This window comes from Aythya fuligula, chromosome 6, assembly GCF_009819795.1.
Source record: "Aythya fuligula isolate bAytFul2 chromosome 6, bAytFul2.pri, whole genome shotgun sequence".
In the NCBI taxonomy this organism is placed as follows: domain Eukaryota; kingdom Metazoa; phylum Chordata; class Aves; order Anseriformes; family Anatidae; genus Aythya; species Aythya fuligula.
In genome coordinates, this window is record NC_045564.1 from 27,198,232 (window position 1) to 27,214,657 (window position 16,426).

At 40.1% G+C, this 16,426-nt stretch overlaps 1 protein-coding gene across 1 annotated transcript in view; it reads left to right on the forward strand.

The window, feature by feature from the left end:
- Nucleotides 1-16,426, forward strand: part of CNTNAP5 (contactin associated protein family member 5) — a 282,392-nt gene that overhangs the window by 127,489 nt on the left and 138,477 nt on the right. Inside the window, exons 5-7 of the mRNA XM_032189925.1 lie at nt 7,766-7,969; nt 10,738-10,922; nt 14,642-14,785. Coding sequence (XP_032045816.1) covers nt 7,766-7,969; nt 10,738-10,922; nt 14,642-14,785 — 533 coding nt within the window. The remainder of the gene's footprint in view (nt 1-7,765; nt 7,970-10,737; nt 10,923-14,641; nt 14,786-16,426) is intronic.

Genomic DNA, 16,426 nt, shown 5'->3' on the forward strand with positions numbered 1-16,426 from the left:
GCAGCTAGTATTTCTATTTGAGGCTGATGATTTCATAGCTTCAGAGAGAATTTTGCTGCTTTATCATTTTTGCATGGGAGTTTTCTTCCATGCTTTTCTTCAAGATATGGTGAATATCTTCTGAGACACTATCTGTAACACTTTGTCATGTGGGCTTTGGAGCAGCTTATGAACACTGTTACCTGCGGGTGTTTCATCTGTGTAGTTATCTCTGTGTACTGCAGATATATGACCTACGACCATGGAAGAGTACGAAAGTAAAGAAAAAGAACCAGTGTTGCTCCCAGGCATAAAATGAAGACAAGTGCACAAATGAGGAAACACAAATCTAGTATTTGTTTCACTGGTGGCTGTGGTTTTATTTCTGAAATGTGACTTTATAGTGTTCAGAGACACTGCTGGAGACAGGTAAAATTTTACTGGGGAGTTGAGGGGATTTGCAAGCTTTGGCCAGGAAATTCAATGTGGTGTGGCATAGATCACCATCATGTGATGCAACTGTAATTGTACATCTCCCTATTTAGATCAGGTCCTTATCTCCTCCTCGGATGTGTAGAAAAGAGGTTGTAAATAAAAAAGTGGTAAAACTCCTAATTGGGACAGTTATTGGATTCATCTGAGCTGTATCAAAGTGCCAATTGTCTTAAAACTTTTGATTCACATGATTCCACTGCATTGAGAGCACACTCCTGGACTCTCAGTGGCTTCATCAGCACTCTCAGGCTTCACAGACAATTCACGTGGTCTTGCCTGTAGAATCTTGTTATAGAATCATAGAAGCCAGGTGAAGGCCAGGACTATAGTCTGCGTTGATCCAGAAGTTCCGTTCAGCTTTTTTTTTTTTTTTAAGATGCTGCTTCTCCATCTACTTGGATGCTCAGGCACTATGGACTATTCATTTAAGTACAGACCTGCAGTGTCCTGATCTGGACAGGTAGCTACTTATGCCAAGAGATCTTTTTCATTCCCACCAGTGGATGTGTAAACTGAAACCTGCAAATCAAAACCAACTGCCCTTGATGTCACCATTCCAGAGCAGCTATATCATCTATTCCCAAGGAACTTCCTTTCATTACAGTGACCAAACCTCTGCTATAAAAAATGTAGTCCAAATAGACTTGCTGCAAATAAAAACTGGAACTGAAGATGGAAATTTTTTCAGCTGAATGTGATTTGGTGCTCTCCATGTGAAATACTGTATGGGCACTACCTCCATGTCAGATTGTGGTTGTATCTTCTGTGATATAAAGAAGACTTCAGAGTGACTTGCTGGCTGAGTTTCCTTGCGCTGATATCATCTAAGTCTTCCTCTTTATCCCGTACCCTGCAGTTACTGGAAATAAAAATGGTTGTAGAGAATTAAGGTGTGAGATTGAAGCAAGGCAGAAAAGAAATAAAGGGATTCATAAAAGTTTTACAGGGTGTTGAAATATTCATTCCATTTATATAAATGTGCCATTCAGATTTCTGTCTGGCAAATTGTGTATGCCAAGCAATACCTGTCTACAAGTTTTGCTTATATAGCTTCACAGTCTTGGCTACTCCTAACCCAGGCATTCTAGCAGTGTACGAAGATGTATGATCATATATAAAATGTCATCTTTACTGTTAAACTAACGGAATGTCTGCAGCAGATCCTGAGCTGGTGTACACCTTCATAATGCATTTTGTAATGCTCGACAGCATGCAGACTCATCCACCATGTTCAATCCTGGCACAGGAAACATATAAATAATTTGAAAAAAGTTAAAAGAAATGACATAAAATCACTAGAGGCAGTAGGGGACAAGTAAGGGAGAAAATTAAGCTTAAGGAAGAACAAATGGCCCAAATGTACAGCATCTCTAAGAGACGAGCCTTCATGCAAACATCTGTGTGTATAAAAGAAGGGATGTGAGGCTAGAAGTAGGAACAGCATTCTAATCACCTACTGGTACCAAAGGGTTAAGATGATACAAATTAATCTGTAAGAACCTGATTCCCAGTTATGCCCAATCCTCTCTATGCTGTTGTAATGATTTAAAGGCTTTAAGTAAACAAAACCAGAGTATTTGCTCTTAAGTCCACTAAAGTTGAAGAAAGTTTTTCTGCCAGCATTTTTGCTTTGATTCCAGTTGTGAAGCATATCATAAAAAGAGAACACATTTATGGGGGATACAGGTGAACCAGATCCTGCACAAATATACATCTGCAACCACTGGATGATTTCTACCTCTTAAACTACTTGTGACAGCAAGTTAAAATTCAGGTGATGCTTGACTTCTGTCTGTATATTCCACCTTTCAAGCAACTGCTGCCCCCAAAGTGTGGTACCTGATCTGGAAACAGAGTTGCTTTATAGTGATGTATTCTGGGCAGAAAGTCGCAGAAGCAATGATTTAGAGGCAAGCTGGAGATTCTTTTTGTGCAAGTGGCAGCATTCATTGGATGGCTTAAATAAAAGTTTGGGGATACTGACAGCTTAGGCCATTTGAATTTAATGTGCTGCTGTACGTCTGTTAAAATGCGGGACTACTGCCAAACATGAATACGAGCACCTCACTGCTACACCAAGGCATGCAAAATGGCCTGTGGTTCCGTAGGTTGTCTCCGATCTCATCAGCTCCTTGTTGACATTGAGTATTTGAGCAGAAGATGGTTTGTGGCTTTGCTGCTTAAGCATTTTTGTGACGGCAGAGCTGGGTGTGACACTCGTGCCTGTGCAAGGCTCTGACCTCCAGTTGTGGAGCATGCCTGTGCTGTGCAGCACACTGCTGAACAGGTCCCAGGAGCACAATCTTGTGCTAACTTCTGGCAAAGGTAGCTTTCAACGATGACTGTGTAGTAGGAGGGAGATGGAAGGCATCAGGTCTTGTAGGTCACAGAGTTTCTGCCAGAACACAGTAACAACAAAATATCAAACGATCATATTAGAGATTAACTGCAATATACACTAGATGCCAAAGTGGCTGACTTACCATGTGACTGAACTGTGCTGCTGAATGGCACTCGTTGTAGTTCATTACTCCTGGGATGATTAATATACTATTATGAATTTATCTCAAACAGTAGTCTGTCAAAAGAGCTGGCTGCCAGCTGAGATTGGTTCATTGGAACACAAATACATATTTTTACCAGCAAAGCTTTTTCAGGCCTATGAGTTTGCTTGACCCTATCCTATATAGATCAAAGTTCATGTGAAACAAAGCACTCAGGGCTGTCAGAGGACACATGCTAGTTGCTGTTTTCCTCCTCACACTGCAAGTAGGTATTTAAATTAAATTTAATTACATTTATTGGAAATTCCTGCAAGATTCCATCTCACATCCTCAAAATAGGTACTAAAATAGGAATGAAATGGTCTTGATTTGAAAGAACATCCTGTTCAGATAAAGGGATGTATGATGCGTTAAATAGAAACTTCCATTAAGAGGTGTGCATTAGCTCTCGCTGGCCATTTGTAGCAGAGACTCCAGAAATAGTGTGATTATGACAGATAACTGGAGCTGCAACAGAGCTGGTGTTCAGACAATGGCAAACCAATTGCTTTGGATGTTGGGGAGCATAGGACTATCTTTATACTTGGGAATAGTCTTGTTAGTTTAGCAGAGGGGAAAAAAAATCTGCTGACACAATTGCTTTTATAGGATAAGATTTATAGCTGCATTGAAGATGCTGATCATATTCTGTAACTGGTTAACGGCCCAAAATGCATCAGCAGGATCAGGGGTATGTTCATTTAACAGGCTGGGAAAGCACAGGAGAAACAATGATAGGGTGTGAGATAGGGTATCTTCTGCCTTTGAGAGATGAGTTTTTCATTTGCAGTTCAGGACTTAAATTTCTCATCTTTTGCTCTCGTTGCTCCAGGGAATATGATCTGATATTGTGTTTTTAGATGAAATGATTCTTGATCTCTTTTTTCTCTTTCTCTTCCCTACCCCCCACCTTTCCCTCCTTTGTCTTTTGATAAGATGGAAAAGAACACGTTACAGAGAACCACTGTCAGTCTGAAGGCACTGACCAGTAGTGTTTGTAACCACCTGTGTAAGACAAATACCCAAAGGATCACTTACCAGGAGTCAGACATAGATTTGTGATAGGGTCAGAGCTGCCTAGCAGAACAGTCACCTCTGAGGTACTCATTTACATTCATCCCTTGGGATGCCTGTGTGAGAGGGCTGTAGAGAGGGAGGTCAGGTTGCTTCAGACTACCTGAAACCAGCAAGTCATGACCAGCCAGGAGGGATGTCTACTCAGACAGGGAACAGAGCTCCTACCTCCTACAGGGAGCTAAGGCTTCTGTTCATTGATGCAGGTGCCAGAATAAGAGTTTTTGTCTCAAATTGAAACTGTTCCTTGAGGATATTTTGGAATAATTTTGCCTGTGTGGCTACTTTTTCCAAAATCACTAGGGAGGACCGTCTTTTTAAGAATAAATGAGCATCCTCTCTGCTGCCTCCTGTCTCCTTGCTGCACAGGTAAACTCTATACTCTCACCTTGCTCCCAGCCTGTCTTCTGTTAGCCTAACTAGTCTCATAGGTCGAGTCCTCCTGTCACATGTTGCCATTTTTATTTATTTGCTTGTTATTATTATTATTTACAGGCTGAATTAGCCTGATAATCCACCTTCAACTGGCTGTTTCCAACCACCCCCAAGTGACTTTAATGTTAGGACCTGTGTTGGGAAACCAAATTGAAGTGGAATAAAGTAACCAGCTCCCCTTGAGCCTCTAATGAATTTAAGAAAGGCTCGATGAATTTCTATTGTATGGAGACTTCTTCAGTTGTGAGCAGAAAGATGTATGTATTTACAGCAGAGGAATCTGTTTGAATTGTGGGTCAGAAAAGAATAACACAGAAGAAGCTTTTACCTGGTCTCACTTTTGATGAATTTTGTAGCTTTGTTGGTGGAGGACGGCATAGGAAAGTATGAAGACTGAATAAAGTCTCTCTTCAGTAAGTACAAGTAAACCAGTGGGTAGTGCAGAATAAAACCACGTGTTTTTATTTTGTTATTTCTACAGATTTTCTGAGACTTACAAAATTTCAAATCCTTGTTCTCTTGCACAAGTGGATTACAGGCATGTGTGGGCTCTAAATAAACATCGAGCAATCAAGCAAATTTTCTGCAGTGATTGCATTAGAATCGTGCTAGATCTTTCAGTTTTTAACGGGAAGCCAATGATTTGTTGTCATGCAAACTGCCACTAATGACTTTTGGAAGCCAGTGTTAGCATTTATTTGGCATATTCCCGTTTCATTCAAGGCTATTTATTGGTCAGTGTCCTCACAAATGATAATTAGTGAAGCAGAATTTTTCTGAAGCAGGTTTTCCTTTGTATTACACCCTGTAAGTGGTGATATCAGAACTGTTCTAGAAATTGCATGTTACGTTGTGGCTTAGTGGAGACATAAGAACAAGGAGTGAAGTGTGAATTCAGACTGAGAGCCTGGATTATTTGGGGTGAGGATCTTGAAAGAAAAAAAAGACTGCTATACGAAACCACTGAATCATTTCTCTCTTTCTCTTGCAGCATCTTTGTTTTGGACACTTAGCAGGAAAATCTACTTTAACCACGAAATGCACTGAAAATCAAATACTATATATATTTTCTAAGCTATTTCCCAATTTCTGCCTGTGTTAAAATGAAACTGTTTTTATTATGCACTTACAATTCACTTTTTAAACAACTTGAAGTATTTAATCTAGCTAGAGAAAATTCATAAGAATTAAACCATGAATTGAATTTTCTTTATAGAAACTGGCAGTCAAAGTGTCAATAGAGAGAAAGCAGCAATTCTAGGGAGGGGGAGGGTGAACTTGAACACATAAATCAAAAGTAAAAACAGGGCAAGCAGATGGCATAAACACTTCTGTAACAATGCTTCCTACAGCAACAACTGTTACACTTGTGATTCTAAACAGCATTTTATAATTCTAACAACATAAGATAAGAAGTTAGTCTAGTTTATTCTGTAGTGGATTTTTTTTCCCAGGATAATTTGTAGTTTCATTCTCTGAATAAACATTTATTTATTTATTTATTTATTTATTTATTTTTAATGGAATCAGTTTTGGAGTGATAGAATGTTCCATGAAATTTAAATTTTGAACTACCTGCAAGTTCGTAGTGTGCTGTCAAACTTTTGTAGAAATTGTTATTCTGACATGCAGAAGTTATGAATGATGCGTTCTGTAGTAACAAATCATTAACAGGTGTTTATTTTCTGAGTATGTAGAAAAAAATCTTTAAATTTGGTGCAGTTAAAAAAAAAAAAAAAAAAAAGAAAGAAAAGAAAAGAAAAATAAAAAAGAGGGGGAGATCCACAACTATTATTTTTGTTTTTTAAAGAAGAAAAAGTGAAACTACCATTAAAGCTCAAAAGGGTGGAAGAACTCTCAAGGTAGCTTAAGTGACTTAAAACACTAGCTTTAATCATAATACAGTTGCTGACCAGGAAGTCTTGATTCTCTTACTTATGGACCTTTCAGATACTTTTCAAAAGAAAATGAAAAAAACAAACAAACAAACAAAACTGCTTTAAATTATCATTAAAGTATGTGGTTTGCAAACAAAGATAGCCTATGCTCTTTCTTCTTCTTCACTGAAAAGATATGCTTTGTGTTTAAATATGTATCCCAGTAGTTATGTAGAATGTTAAATGTTTGTTCCGAGTTTTTGTTTTGTTTTGTTTTAATTTTCTTCTGGTGTTCTTATTTTTTATTATTTCTGTTAAGAAAAGGAAATACCAATTGATTTATTATTTACAAGTACTTATTTTATCCATGATTTTTAACAAATTGCATTTGGATAACTTAGAATAGAGTTAATATATGTCAGTCACATTTGAATATGATGCATTAGTTAAAAATATTTAAAACTATGTGAAATGCTCTGGTAATGTAAAGAAGGTGAAGGGATAATAATAAAAAAAAAAAAAGTGGGGAAGAGGGAAGAAAATAAAAAGAAAAACAAAACAAACAAACAAAAAAAACCCACAAGTTTACTAAAAATCTGTTTTGCTTAAAATGCCACTTTGTTATGTAAAGAGAGTACTGTATTTTGCTGCTGCCACAGGAAATTTCAATTGAAGAACTGACAGCTTGTTTCCCATCACAATGATCAGGTTTTGGAGGCTGGCTGAAGAGGAAAATATGCTTCTAATAGGATTTTTGAAGGTATATAGTCAGGTTAGGTGCACAGTTTCCATGAAATCCCTTCAAAAGTTTTTTGAATTGGTATTTGGAAATTGTTGCCAGCCTAGTCAATTTGCATGCAGAAACATGGTTGATAAATGCCCATCACAATCAAGCAGCCAACCCTAGAGGCTAAGATGATGCCTATTTGGATGCAAAGGTGGATGCGGGCATGGCCAACATGCAGAAACAGCTCAACAGACACTTGTGAAGCTAGAAAAAGTGAGTGGAGTAAGAACTGAAGTGTTCGAAGTAATGAATAATATGCTGTGTGTGTTTAAGAGACAAACAAACATGACAAGGGATGCTCTGGAGATCTGAATACAATGGAAAGTGCCTGGCCTGTTTTAAAAAGTAAAGTAAGAAAACAAATCTTGCATGAGAACGAGGAGGAAAAGTGCAAAGGAATTCTGTTCTAGCATTCCTTATAACCTGAACAGAGAGGATTGGAAATGGATGAAATGTAATATCAGGGTCACACAGGTGCCATTACAACCTGTAGATGTACACTTTTCTACTCAATTATTTAAATATTCCCTCTCCTGATGCTGTCACTCTTCATTTTGCCATTTTCTTTCTCCCAGAGTCAGATATTGCAGACTTCGATGGCAGAAGTTCCCTCCTCTACAGGTTCAATCAGAAGCTTATGAGCACATTCAAAGATGTGGTTTCCTTGAAGTTCAAGAGCATGCAGGGGGATGGAGTCTTATTCCATGGAGAAGGACAGCGTGGAGACTACATTACCTTAGAAATGCAGAAAGGAAAGCTCTCATTGCACATCAACCTGGGTAAGAACAGTTAGGATTATTGGTGCACATATTGCTCTAACAAGGATTGTTTCAAGTTGCTTTTATCAATGTTATTTATATTAAGCAGTATCTAGCAATTTCAGCTCAGACCAGCAACACCTGCTGTGTGCTTCAGGGAACTCAGAGTTTAAATACTGGTCAGAGAAGGTGAGAGGGGAAAGAAAAGAGAATAGACGTGACTGATGTCATGCAGGACACATGGTAGATGAGCCAAGAAGAGGCCTTGGCTCTCCTAACTAGAGATGGCCACAGTAGAGCTTGCTTAATTATTACTTTTGGTCTTTTGTTTGATGATGCATTGAAGCAGCAATATTATTTATTTTAAAAAGTTCTGCTTCTTTCACTTTTTTATTGATATTTTATTGTTGTTATTTTTAAAAACATAATTCCCAGGAAATATGGCTTGAGGCTCTAAAGGTTTATTTTTGCTGTGTCTCATTTTTTCCATTCTATGATTAGAACTTGGCAGAGAATGCAGAAATTAAATGAAAACACTCCGATCAAAACATTGTGCACATTGATATCGCTTTGTTCCTGGAGATGGCTGTAATTGAGAACTGTGAATATGTGGAAGGCCTTGAGCATGTGATCACATTGGACTGCAGGAGAAGAAAGGCTGGCTTAGTTTCTCTCTGTAGAAGGGTGCTTGCTTTTCCTTGGCGAATACCCTAAAGCACTTTGATGTCAGGAGTTACTGTAGTAGGAGTGATTATTCCCTGTCTCCAAGCCTTATTGCAGAATCTTCATTAGCTTCAGCTGTGGGAGAGCCATGATATTACCTCAGCAGTTCATGCTGACTCACATTTCTCATATGCGAGAGGTTGGGCAGCAGTTTCCATGTCAGTATTGCTAGCACTTAAGTCAGGGCAGGACTTGCATTTACTGTATTTGGGTGTTTAACTTGGTGTGAAAGCCCTCGTAGCCCATCTAAATAGAAAGCTAAAACAAAAAAAAAAAACTTTCCTTTTGTTAACCATGGGGTGAGGGCAAGGAGGAGATTTTCTCACCAGTGCTCTCAGTCTTAATAACTTTGAATAAATAGTCTGAGCCATTTGTGGTTCATGTACACATTGGTTATACTGCTAAAGGCTGGTTTTAATAAAAATGGGAGGTGTAACATTAAGAAATATATGGTATTTGTAGGGACAGATCTTAGACTAGCATTTCTTAGAATCATAGAATGGTTGAGATCAGAGGGGACATCCAGAAACCATCTGGTCCAAACCCCTGCTTCAGCAGGGCCGCACAGAGCAGGGTGCCCAACACCACATCCAGGCAACTTCTGAAGATCTCCAAGGAGGACACTCTACTGTCTCTCTGGGCAACCTGTGCCAGTGCTCTGTCACCCACACAGTATAGAAATGTTGCCTGGTGTATAGACAGAATCTCCTGTGTTCCAGTTTGTGCCCATTGCCTCTTGTCCTGTCACTGGGCACCACTGAAAGGAGCCTGGTTCTGTCTTCTTTGCATTTTCCCTTCAGTTATTTAGACATATTGTTAAGTTCCACCTGAAGCCCTCTTTTCCAGTTCCAGAACACTTCAGTAAGTTTGTCTAGTAAAGAAGTCATAAACTCGTGGTAACAAACTGGAGACACTAAAATAGAATTCAAGATAATTTCTTCTGCATTTTTTTTCTCCTTGTGCTTAATTTTCTTTGTTTTAAATGTTAGTAACAATTTTCCACAGCTCTCTGGGATTTCATTCTTATGTAAGCTCAGTAATTGTTTAGTCTCCAACTCCTATTTTCTTTCTTTTAATTTAGTTTGTTCATCAAATGGTAGAAATGATAAAGTAACATTTTTCTAATTAGTCATTTGAATGTTACTTGGACCAAATAACTACATCTTGAACCCCTGAATATGGGATCCTTTGACTCCATTGATTTGTTCTCCTCCTCCAAATGCTTAATGCTAGAATGAGAATATGGTATAGTTAAAAATATTATGTTAACTTCTTCCAGGGAAGAGGCTGTGTGAATGCATACTCTCAGATAAGAGTTATTTTCTTTCAACAATAGCCTCAAATTTACAGATTTTGGCTATTTCATATCCTCCGTGTCCATTCATATGTCAGAGGCAAGTATTTTGACGTGTGTCAAAATGTGCTTGCATCTTGCTTGACAGTTTCGGAGCATGTTTTCTTTCCATTCTGCTGGGATATTAATACGAAATAAAAATAAAAATAATAAAATAAAAGACACATTCCCTTTAAATGAGTCTCTCTGAAATGTTCAGACATGCAGTCAGCTGTAAAACAGAAGGGTGCTTGAAATCACCAGGGCTAGGCCCTAAATATTTGTATGATTCTTAATCTAAACTTGCAGAGATCTAGAACAGGTTTAAGGATCTCTTAGAACTGAATGAAACACTTGCAATTGTGTTGTTTCACTGACTGTGGTTCTTTTTTTTTTTTTTTTTTTCCTCTGAAAATGGTCAGGTGTAATTTTCTTGCTAAAATATAAAAAACACGTAGTTGCAACTGAAATGTCTGGAGTATTTTGTTAGTGTGAATAGACAGCAGACTTTGGTGCAACTCAAAGGGAGCTCTTAAAACAGCAGGGAAAGAAAAGTGTGTATACATGCAGATATAAAAGAGAGGTCCAGAGAGTCTAAGGGAAGCTTTATGATGGGTCTGTTTCTGGGCAGGGCTCCAGTTTGCATTGCTCCTCTCTCCTCTTGAGCCCTAACCCTTGATTTAAGGGCCTGGAATTAATTCTAACATCTTATGCCTTGTCTCTGTTCCTCCAGGGGACTCCAACCTGCACTCCACTAACAGCCACACGTCCGTCACCCTGGGCAGCCTCCTAGATGACCAGCATTGGCACTCAGTTCTCATAGAGCGCTTCAACAAGCAAGTGAACTTCACGGTGGACAAGCACACTCAGCATTTCCGAACAAAGGGGGATTCAGATCACTTGGATATTGATTATGAGGTGTGTGAAGCCTTTTGGTTATAACCTGGGAGATGAGACTGAACTGGTGTAAAATGGAGAAGAGCGGGTAGAGACTATCCCCTTCTATAGGCTGCACCGATGGGCTGAGGTCAACTGCATGAAGTTCAACAAGGCCAAGTGCCGGGTCCTGCACCTGGGGCGCAATAACCCCAAGAAGAGCTACAGGCTGGGAGAGGAATGGTTGGAGAGCTGCCAGGCAGAGAAGGACCTGGGAGTGATGGTGGATAGTCAGCTGAATATGAGCCAGCAGTGTACTCAGGTGGCCAAGAAGGCCAACGGCGTCCTGGCTTGTATCAGAAGCAGTGTGACCAGCAGGGCTAGGGAGGTGATCATCCCCCTGTACTCAGCTCTGGTGAGGCCGCACCTCGAGTACTGTGTTCAGTTTTGAGCCCCTCGCTACAAGAAGGACATCGAGGTGCTTGAGCGGGTGCAGAGAAGGGCGACGAAGCTGGTGAGGGGCCTGGAGAACAAGTCCTACGAGGAGCGGCTGAGGGAGCTGGGCTTGTTCAGCCTGGAGAAGAGGAGGCTCAGGGGCGACCTTATTGCTCTCTACAGGTACCTCAAAGGAGGCTGTAGTGAGGTGGGGGTTGGTCTGTTCTCCCACATGCCTGGTGACAGGACAAGGGGAAATGGGCTTAAGTTGCACCAGGGGAGTTTTAGGTTGGATGTTAGGAAGAACTTCTTTACCAAAATGGTTGTGAGGCATTGGAACAGGCTTCCCAGGGAAGTGGTGGAGTCACCATCCCTGGAAGTCTTCAAAAGACATTTAGATGTAGAGCTTAGGGATATAGTTTAGTGGGGACTGTTAGTGTTAGGTCAGAGGTTGGATTCGATGATCTTGAGGTCTCTTCCAACCTAGAAATTCTGTGATTCTGTGATTCTGTGATTCCCTGTAGGAGTAGAAGACCCTGAGCAAAGCAGTCAAAATATCTTTCTGTGACTCAGATCCATTCATATCTGGGGATGTGATGCTGAGTATCTGGCTTTAGGGAGCCAGAGTTGCACAGCCAAGGAAGGATCGAGCAGAAGAAACATCTTTCCTGCCCAGCAAACCCAATGCTGGTGTGCTCCCCCACGATGAGGCCAAAGTGTGGAAAAAAAAAAAAAAAAGTGCTGTTTGTATCACTCCAGCAATTCGGTTCTTCTGGCTTGTAGTGAAAAATACCCAAAAACAAACAAACAAACAAAACCCAAAATACTCTAAACCAAACATAAATCCCCACCATTATCATCATATCTATATGCAAAACAGTTCTTCATCTTATCTGTTCCTCCTGCATATGCACACCTGCTTGCAAATTATTCATGTTAATTTTTATCCACACACACTTGTCTACCAAGTCTTGCTAGCCCATAGGGCACAGGGTTATGCTTGCACAGTCAGAGCCATCACCTTGTTCGGATGCGTTGAACTGGCATGGTTCATTGCTCTGAGATCAAAAGTTTCCTCTCTGCACTTTGGATTCATTTCTCTTGAAAGACCAATTCCCAGTGTACCTTAGTGACAAACATTGATGGCTTGGCAGTGGCAGGTGCCTGCTCTCTGCTCCTCTCATGTTCCAGCTGAATTTCCCTTCCTCACATTTCTCAAAGTGCTGAAAACAGAGTCTGTCCACCTGTAAAAATAATAAAAATATTAAAATAACAGAGGAAGTAGGAGAAAGTTCCTAACCATTCTGGAACAGCTACAGACTAAACTAGCCAGGATCAAAGCTATATCTGCTTTTAAGATGGAGTTGGGGAAAACCAAACACTTGAGTCATCAGCTTTCCTAATTCCAGAGTCATAAAATTCCTTGCTTCCTTCTGCAGGGTTGATGCCAGCTAGGGATAACTCAGGCTCCAGTGTAATTTGCAGAACATTTTTCCAGATGTTCCAAAATAGGGAGCATGGTGAAGATCTTCAACTGGTGTAAATCAGCATGTCAGCACTGACCTCTGTGGCATGTTTTCTTTGCATTTGCACTGAAATGATCTTTCAATTGAACATTACAGCAATACATTCAACTGAAAGTTTATCTCAGCACACTTTGGGGATTAAAGGCCTCACTGAGGGTAATACAACCATTAGTTTTGTAATTAAAATTATTACCAATCACCAAACAAACTGTTTTCTTAATAATGCAGTGGTATAATGAATATTGATTTTTCTTCTGGTTTTGAAACCCAGTGCAGAGTCCCTGAGTAGGAGACTTAAAGAATAGAACATGAAAGAAGGAAAGTCTGGTGCTTTAAGGAAAAACTAATGATTCTTACTGGGAAAAAACAAACAAACAAACAAACAAACAAACGAAAAACATCACTACCCACAAGCCCTCATGCCAATAACAAACCTGCAAGTGATATACGATATCAGTCTGTTCACTCTTTATTTCTATGAACTGATCAATTAATACAACTGAGGCGCAAGTTCATTAAGGACTTGTTTTCAAAGAAGTGCTGTCAAGGTTATCCAGGGAGGTTTAATTTGCTTATTTATCCTGGCTTGCTAGGTGGAGTGGGAGGAAAAATAACCCCCAAATTTCCCTTTACTTTTGTAATGATGAGCTGAGCCATTAGAAGTAGTGACAGAGGAATACGGCTGACTGCGTTCCAGCAGCCGTCAGTGTGCCTGCGGTGCCGCACAGTGCTGTGTGCCCGTGCTGCGATGGATGCAGCAGGATTGCAGCACAGCTCCCAGCACACTGGAAGCACTGAGAAGTGCGGTGGCTGCAGGATCTTTGCCCACATTGTGGGCAAAACATTTGTGATGCTGCTGGCTGTAATGGAAAAAATGGAATTAAACAAAAAAGCAGAGGTGCCACTGCCAAGACATTGCAAAAAACAAACAAACAAACAAACAGTGAAGCTGATTAGATATGAGCTGTCTAATCTGGAAAAGGAAAATTGGCTTATCATAAGCTTTGTTTTTGTGGTGTTCAGTCTTTTTTATTGTCTTTAGGATTCTAAAGCAATTGTGTTCCAAGGATTTGGGGAACTGTACTTCCTTAGTCTCTTTGTTCTCTGGAAATTTTAGCCCTCTACTTAAGTGATGAGTTGTAATCTGCACAATACTAACTTATTTCAGTACTTAGATAACAGCATAGCATAAGTTTTGTTCACTTGTGTAAACTGCTGTACTTTTCCATTACACTGTTCATTCCCAAATACTGTGTGTAAGTCTTATAAAGCCCATGAAATTTAAGGCAAATTTAAGGCAAAACATTTGCAAGATGTAAATGGAGTAGTGTGTGTGTGTGCTACTACCCTCCGCTGGCTGAAAGCAAAACTGTTCAGATACATGGTGAGTGGAAAGGGGTAACTCTGGCTGTACACCCCGTGCTCTGTGAGCAGAAGGAATTTATTCCCCACATTGCTGTGTTTCCTGCTTGGTGACAGCCTCCAGGTCAGAGGAACCACAGGTTGGAGACCGCTTGAAAATTTGGGTGTTCCTGGTGGGGGACTGCTTATAGCAGGTTGATGAAGTGGTGTTTCATGGCACATAAAAGCTATTTCCAAATCGCAAAGCTGTCTGCAGCAGCATTTCTCCAACAGCTGCAATACTACACTGTCTGTAACTGGGCCCTGCTCTGTGCTCAGAGATGATGCTGTTGGTGTGCTGTGTCCCTGAGATAACATCCCAGCTGGCTGTATGGAGTGGGGCTCTGCTGTCTTCCTTTTGGGGTGGTAACTAAATGCAGTTCTTGTTCTTTCCAAAAGCTCAGCTTCGGAGGCATTCCTGTCCCAGGGAAACCAGGAACGTTTCAGAGGAAAAATTTCCATGGGTGCATTGAGAACCTTTATTACAATGGAGTCAATATCATTGACCTGGCAAAAAGGCGCAAACCTCAGATCTATACTGTGGTAAGAGATAATGATGTCTGCTTTCCTTCTTTACTTCCCTGTTGGTGCTGCTGAATGAACAGAGTTCAGACTTAGGTAGCTATGGGTATAATTAGCTTGTTAAAATTGTATTGCTGAGGCTAGCACCACCCAGCACTGACTACTATGGTGAGACTTGTTGAAAGATACATGTATAAATTAATATATTTCTCTGACTTTCCAAGTATATGAGAATTTGGATCAACTTTTAATTTCCTTTTCCATGATGAAGATGTGTCTTTCTGATGGCATGATAGAAGTCATAGAGAATTTTTTTATGATTCTCAGATAAAATCCTACGTTTTGAGCCATTCCCCATTACTATTGCTGAATAGTAAAACATTTTATTCTTCTGTGTGATTTGGTATTATAGAGACAAATAAATGTTTTTCTTACTAACAAAAGTATTTTCCTTTTTACCGCTCCTTATGTTTAGTGTGTTATTGGCAGTTCTGGAAAACATTGACCTGGTTCTAGTGTCTTTAAATGGGGGAGAGTGGAGTTGAAGCAAAAGGAATGTGTATGTGTGTGTGAATTACAGTCTTATCCAGCCTGCTAACATAGAGTGTACAAGTAACTTCATATCTAACAGTGTCTTAAATTACAAATATGTTTAAATATATCATGGGCAAAATAAACTACGTTTTATTTCATAGGAAAGGAGAACAGTATACTCTCATTCAGTGTTCACAAATTTTGCATAATTCAACTGTTTGTTTAGCTTGTGCCTCACTCCCACACCATATATTAATATTAAGCCTTTTGGCTAATACTGTGTCTTTGGAGAACAAGGAGGCAAAACTGCTTCTGGCTTTCTTGGCATTTTCATAGAACAGACTGAAGCTGCAACAAAGAAAGCCCAAAGTCCAAGATAAGTCCATATCTTTCCTACTGTCCCTGCCTGGGACTAAACTGAATGCACAAGGAAATGGAAAACAGAAAGCTGATAGGTGAGAGGTCCTGTACAGTGTTGTTGGCTGTTAAGACTCTGCTCCAGGATGCTCCCCTGGCTTGGGACTAAGAGACTGCTTTAATAACCTCAAGTTTGATTGTTCTGACTCAGGACTCTAAGGTACAGATCTTAGGTACTGTGTTAAATTGCTCTTCTCCTCAGCTTAGTTTTTAAGGGGAGGAAAAAGTCCGGGCCTTTTTCTTAGGTTGTTAGCTGTTTGTTTTGACAGCTTGGTAATGTGAAGACCTTCATAAAGGGGAAAAGGAAAATTTTGTAATGTGCTTTTTCTCTGTTGGGTACTGTCTGGGGGTAACATATCCCTGAGCAATGAAACTCTTTTATCACAATACTTAGAAACTCTTTTATCACAATACTTTGCCGGAAGTGCCGCGCTGGGCGGCGCCATGATTGCCGGCGGGCGGTGAGGAGGGCTGCTGCGGCATGGCGCACATCACCATCAACCAGTACCTGCAGCAGGTACAAGAAGCCATTGACAGCAGAGATGGACAATTTTGTGCAGAATTGGTATCGTTTAAACACCCTCATGTCGCAAACCCAAGGCTTCAGCTTCCATCTCCAGAGAAGTGTCAACAAGTGTTGGAACCACCGTATGATGAAATGTTTGCAGCCCACTTAAGATGTACTTACGCCATTGGAAACCATGACTTTAT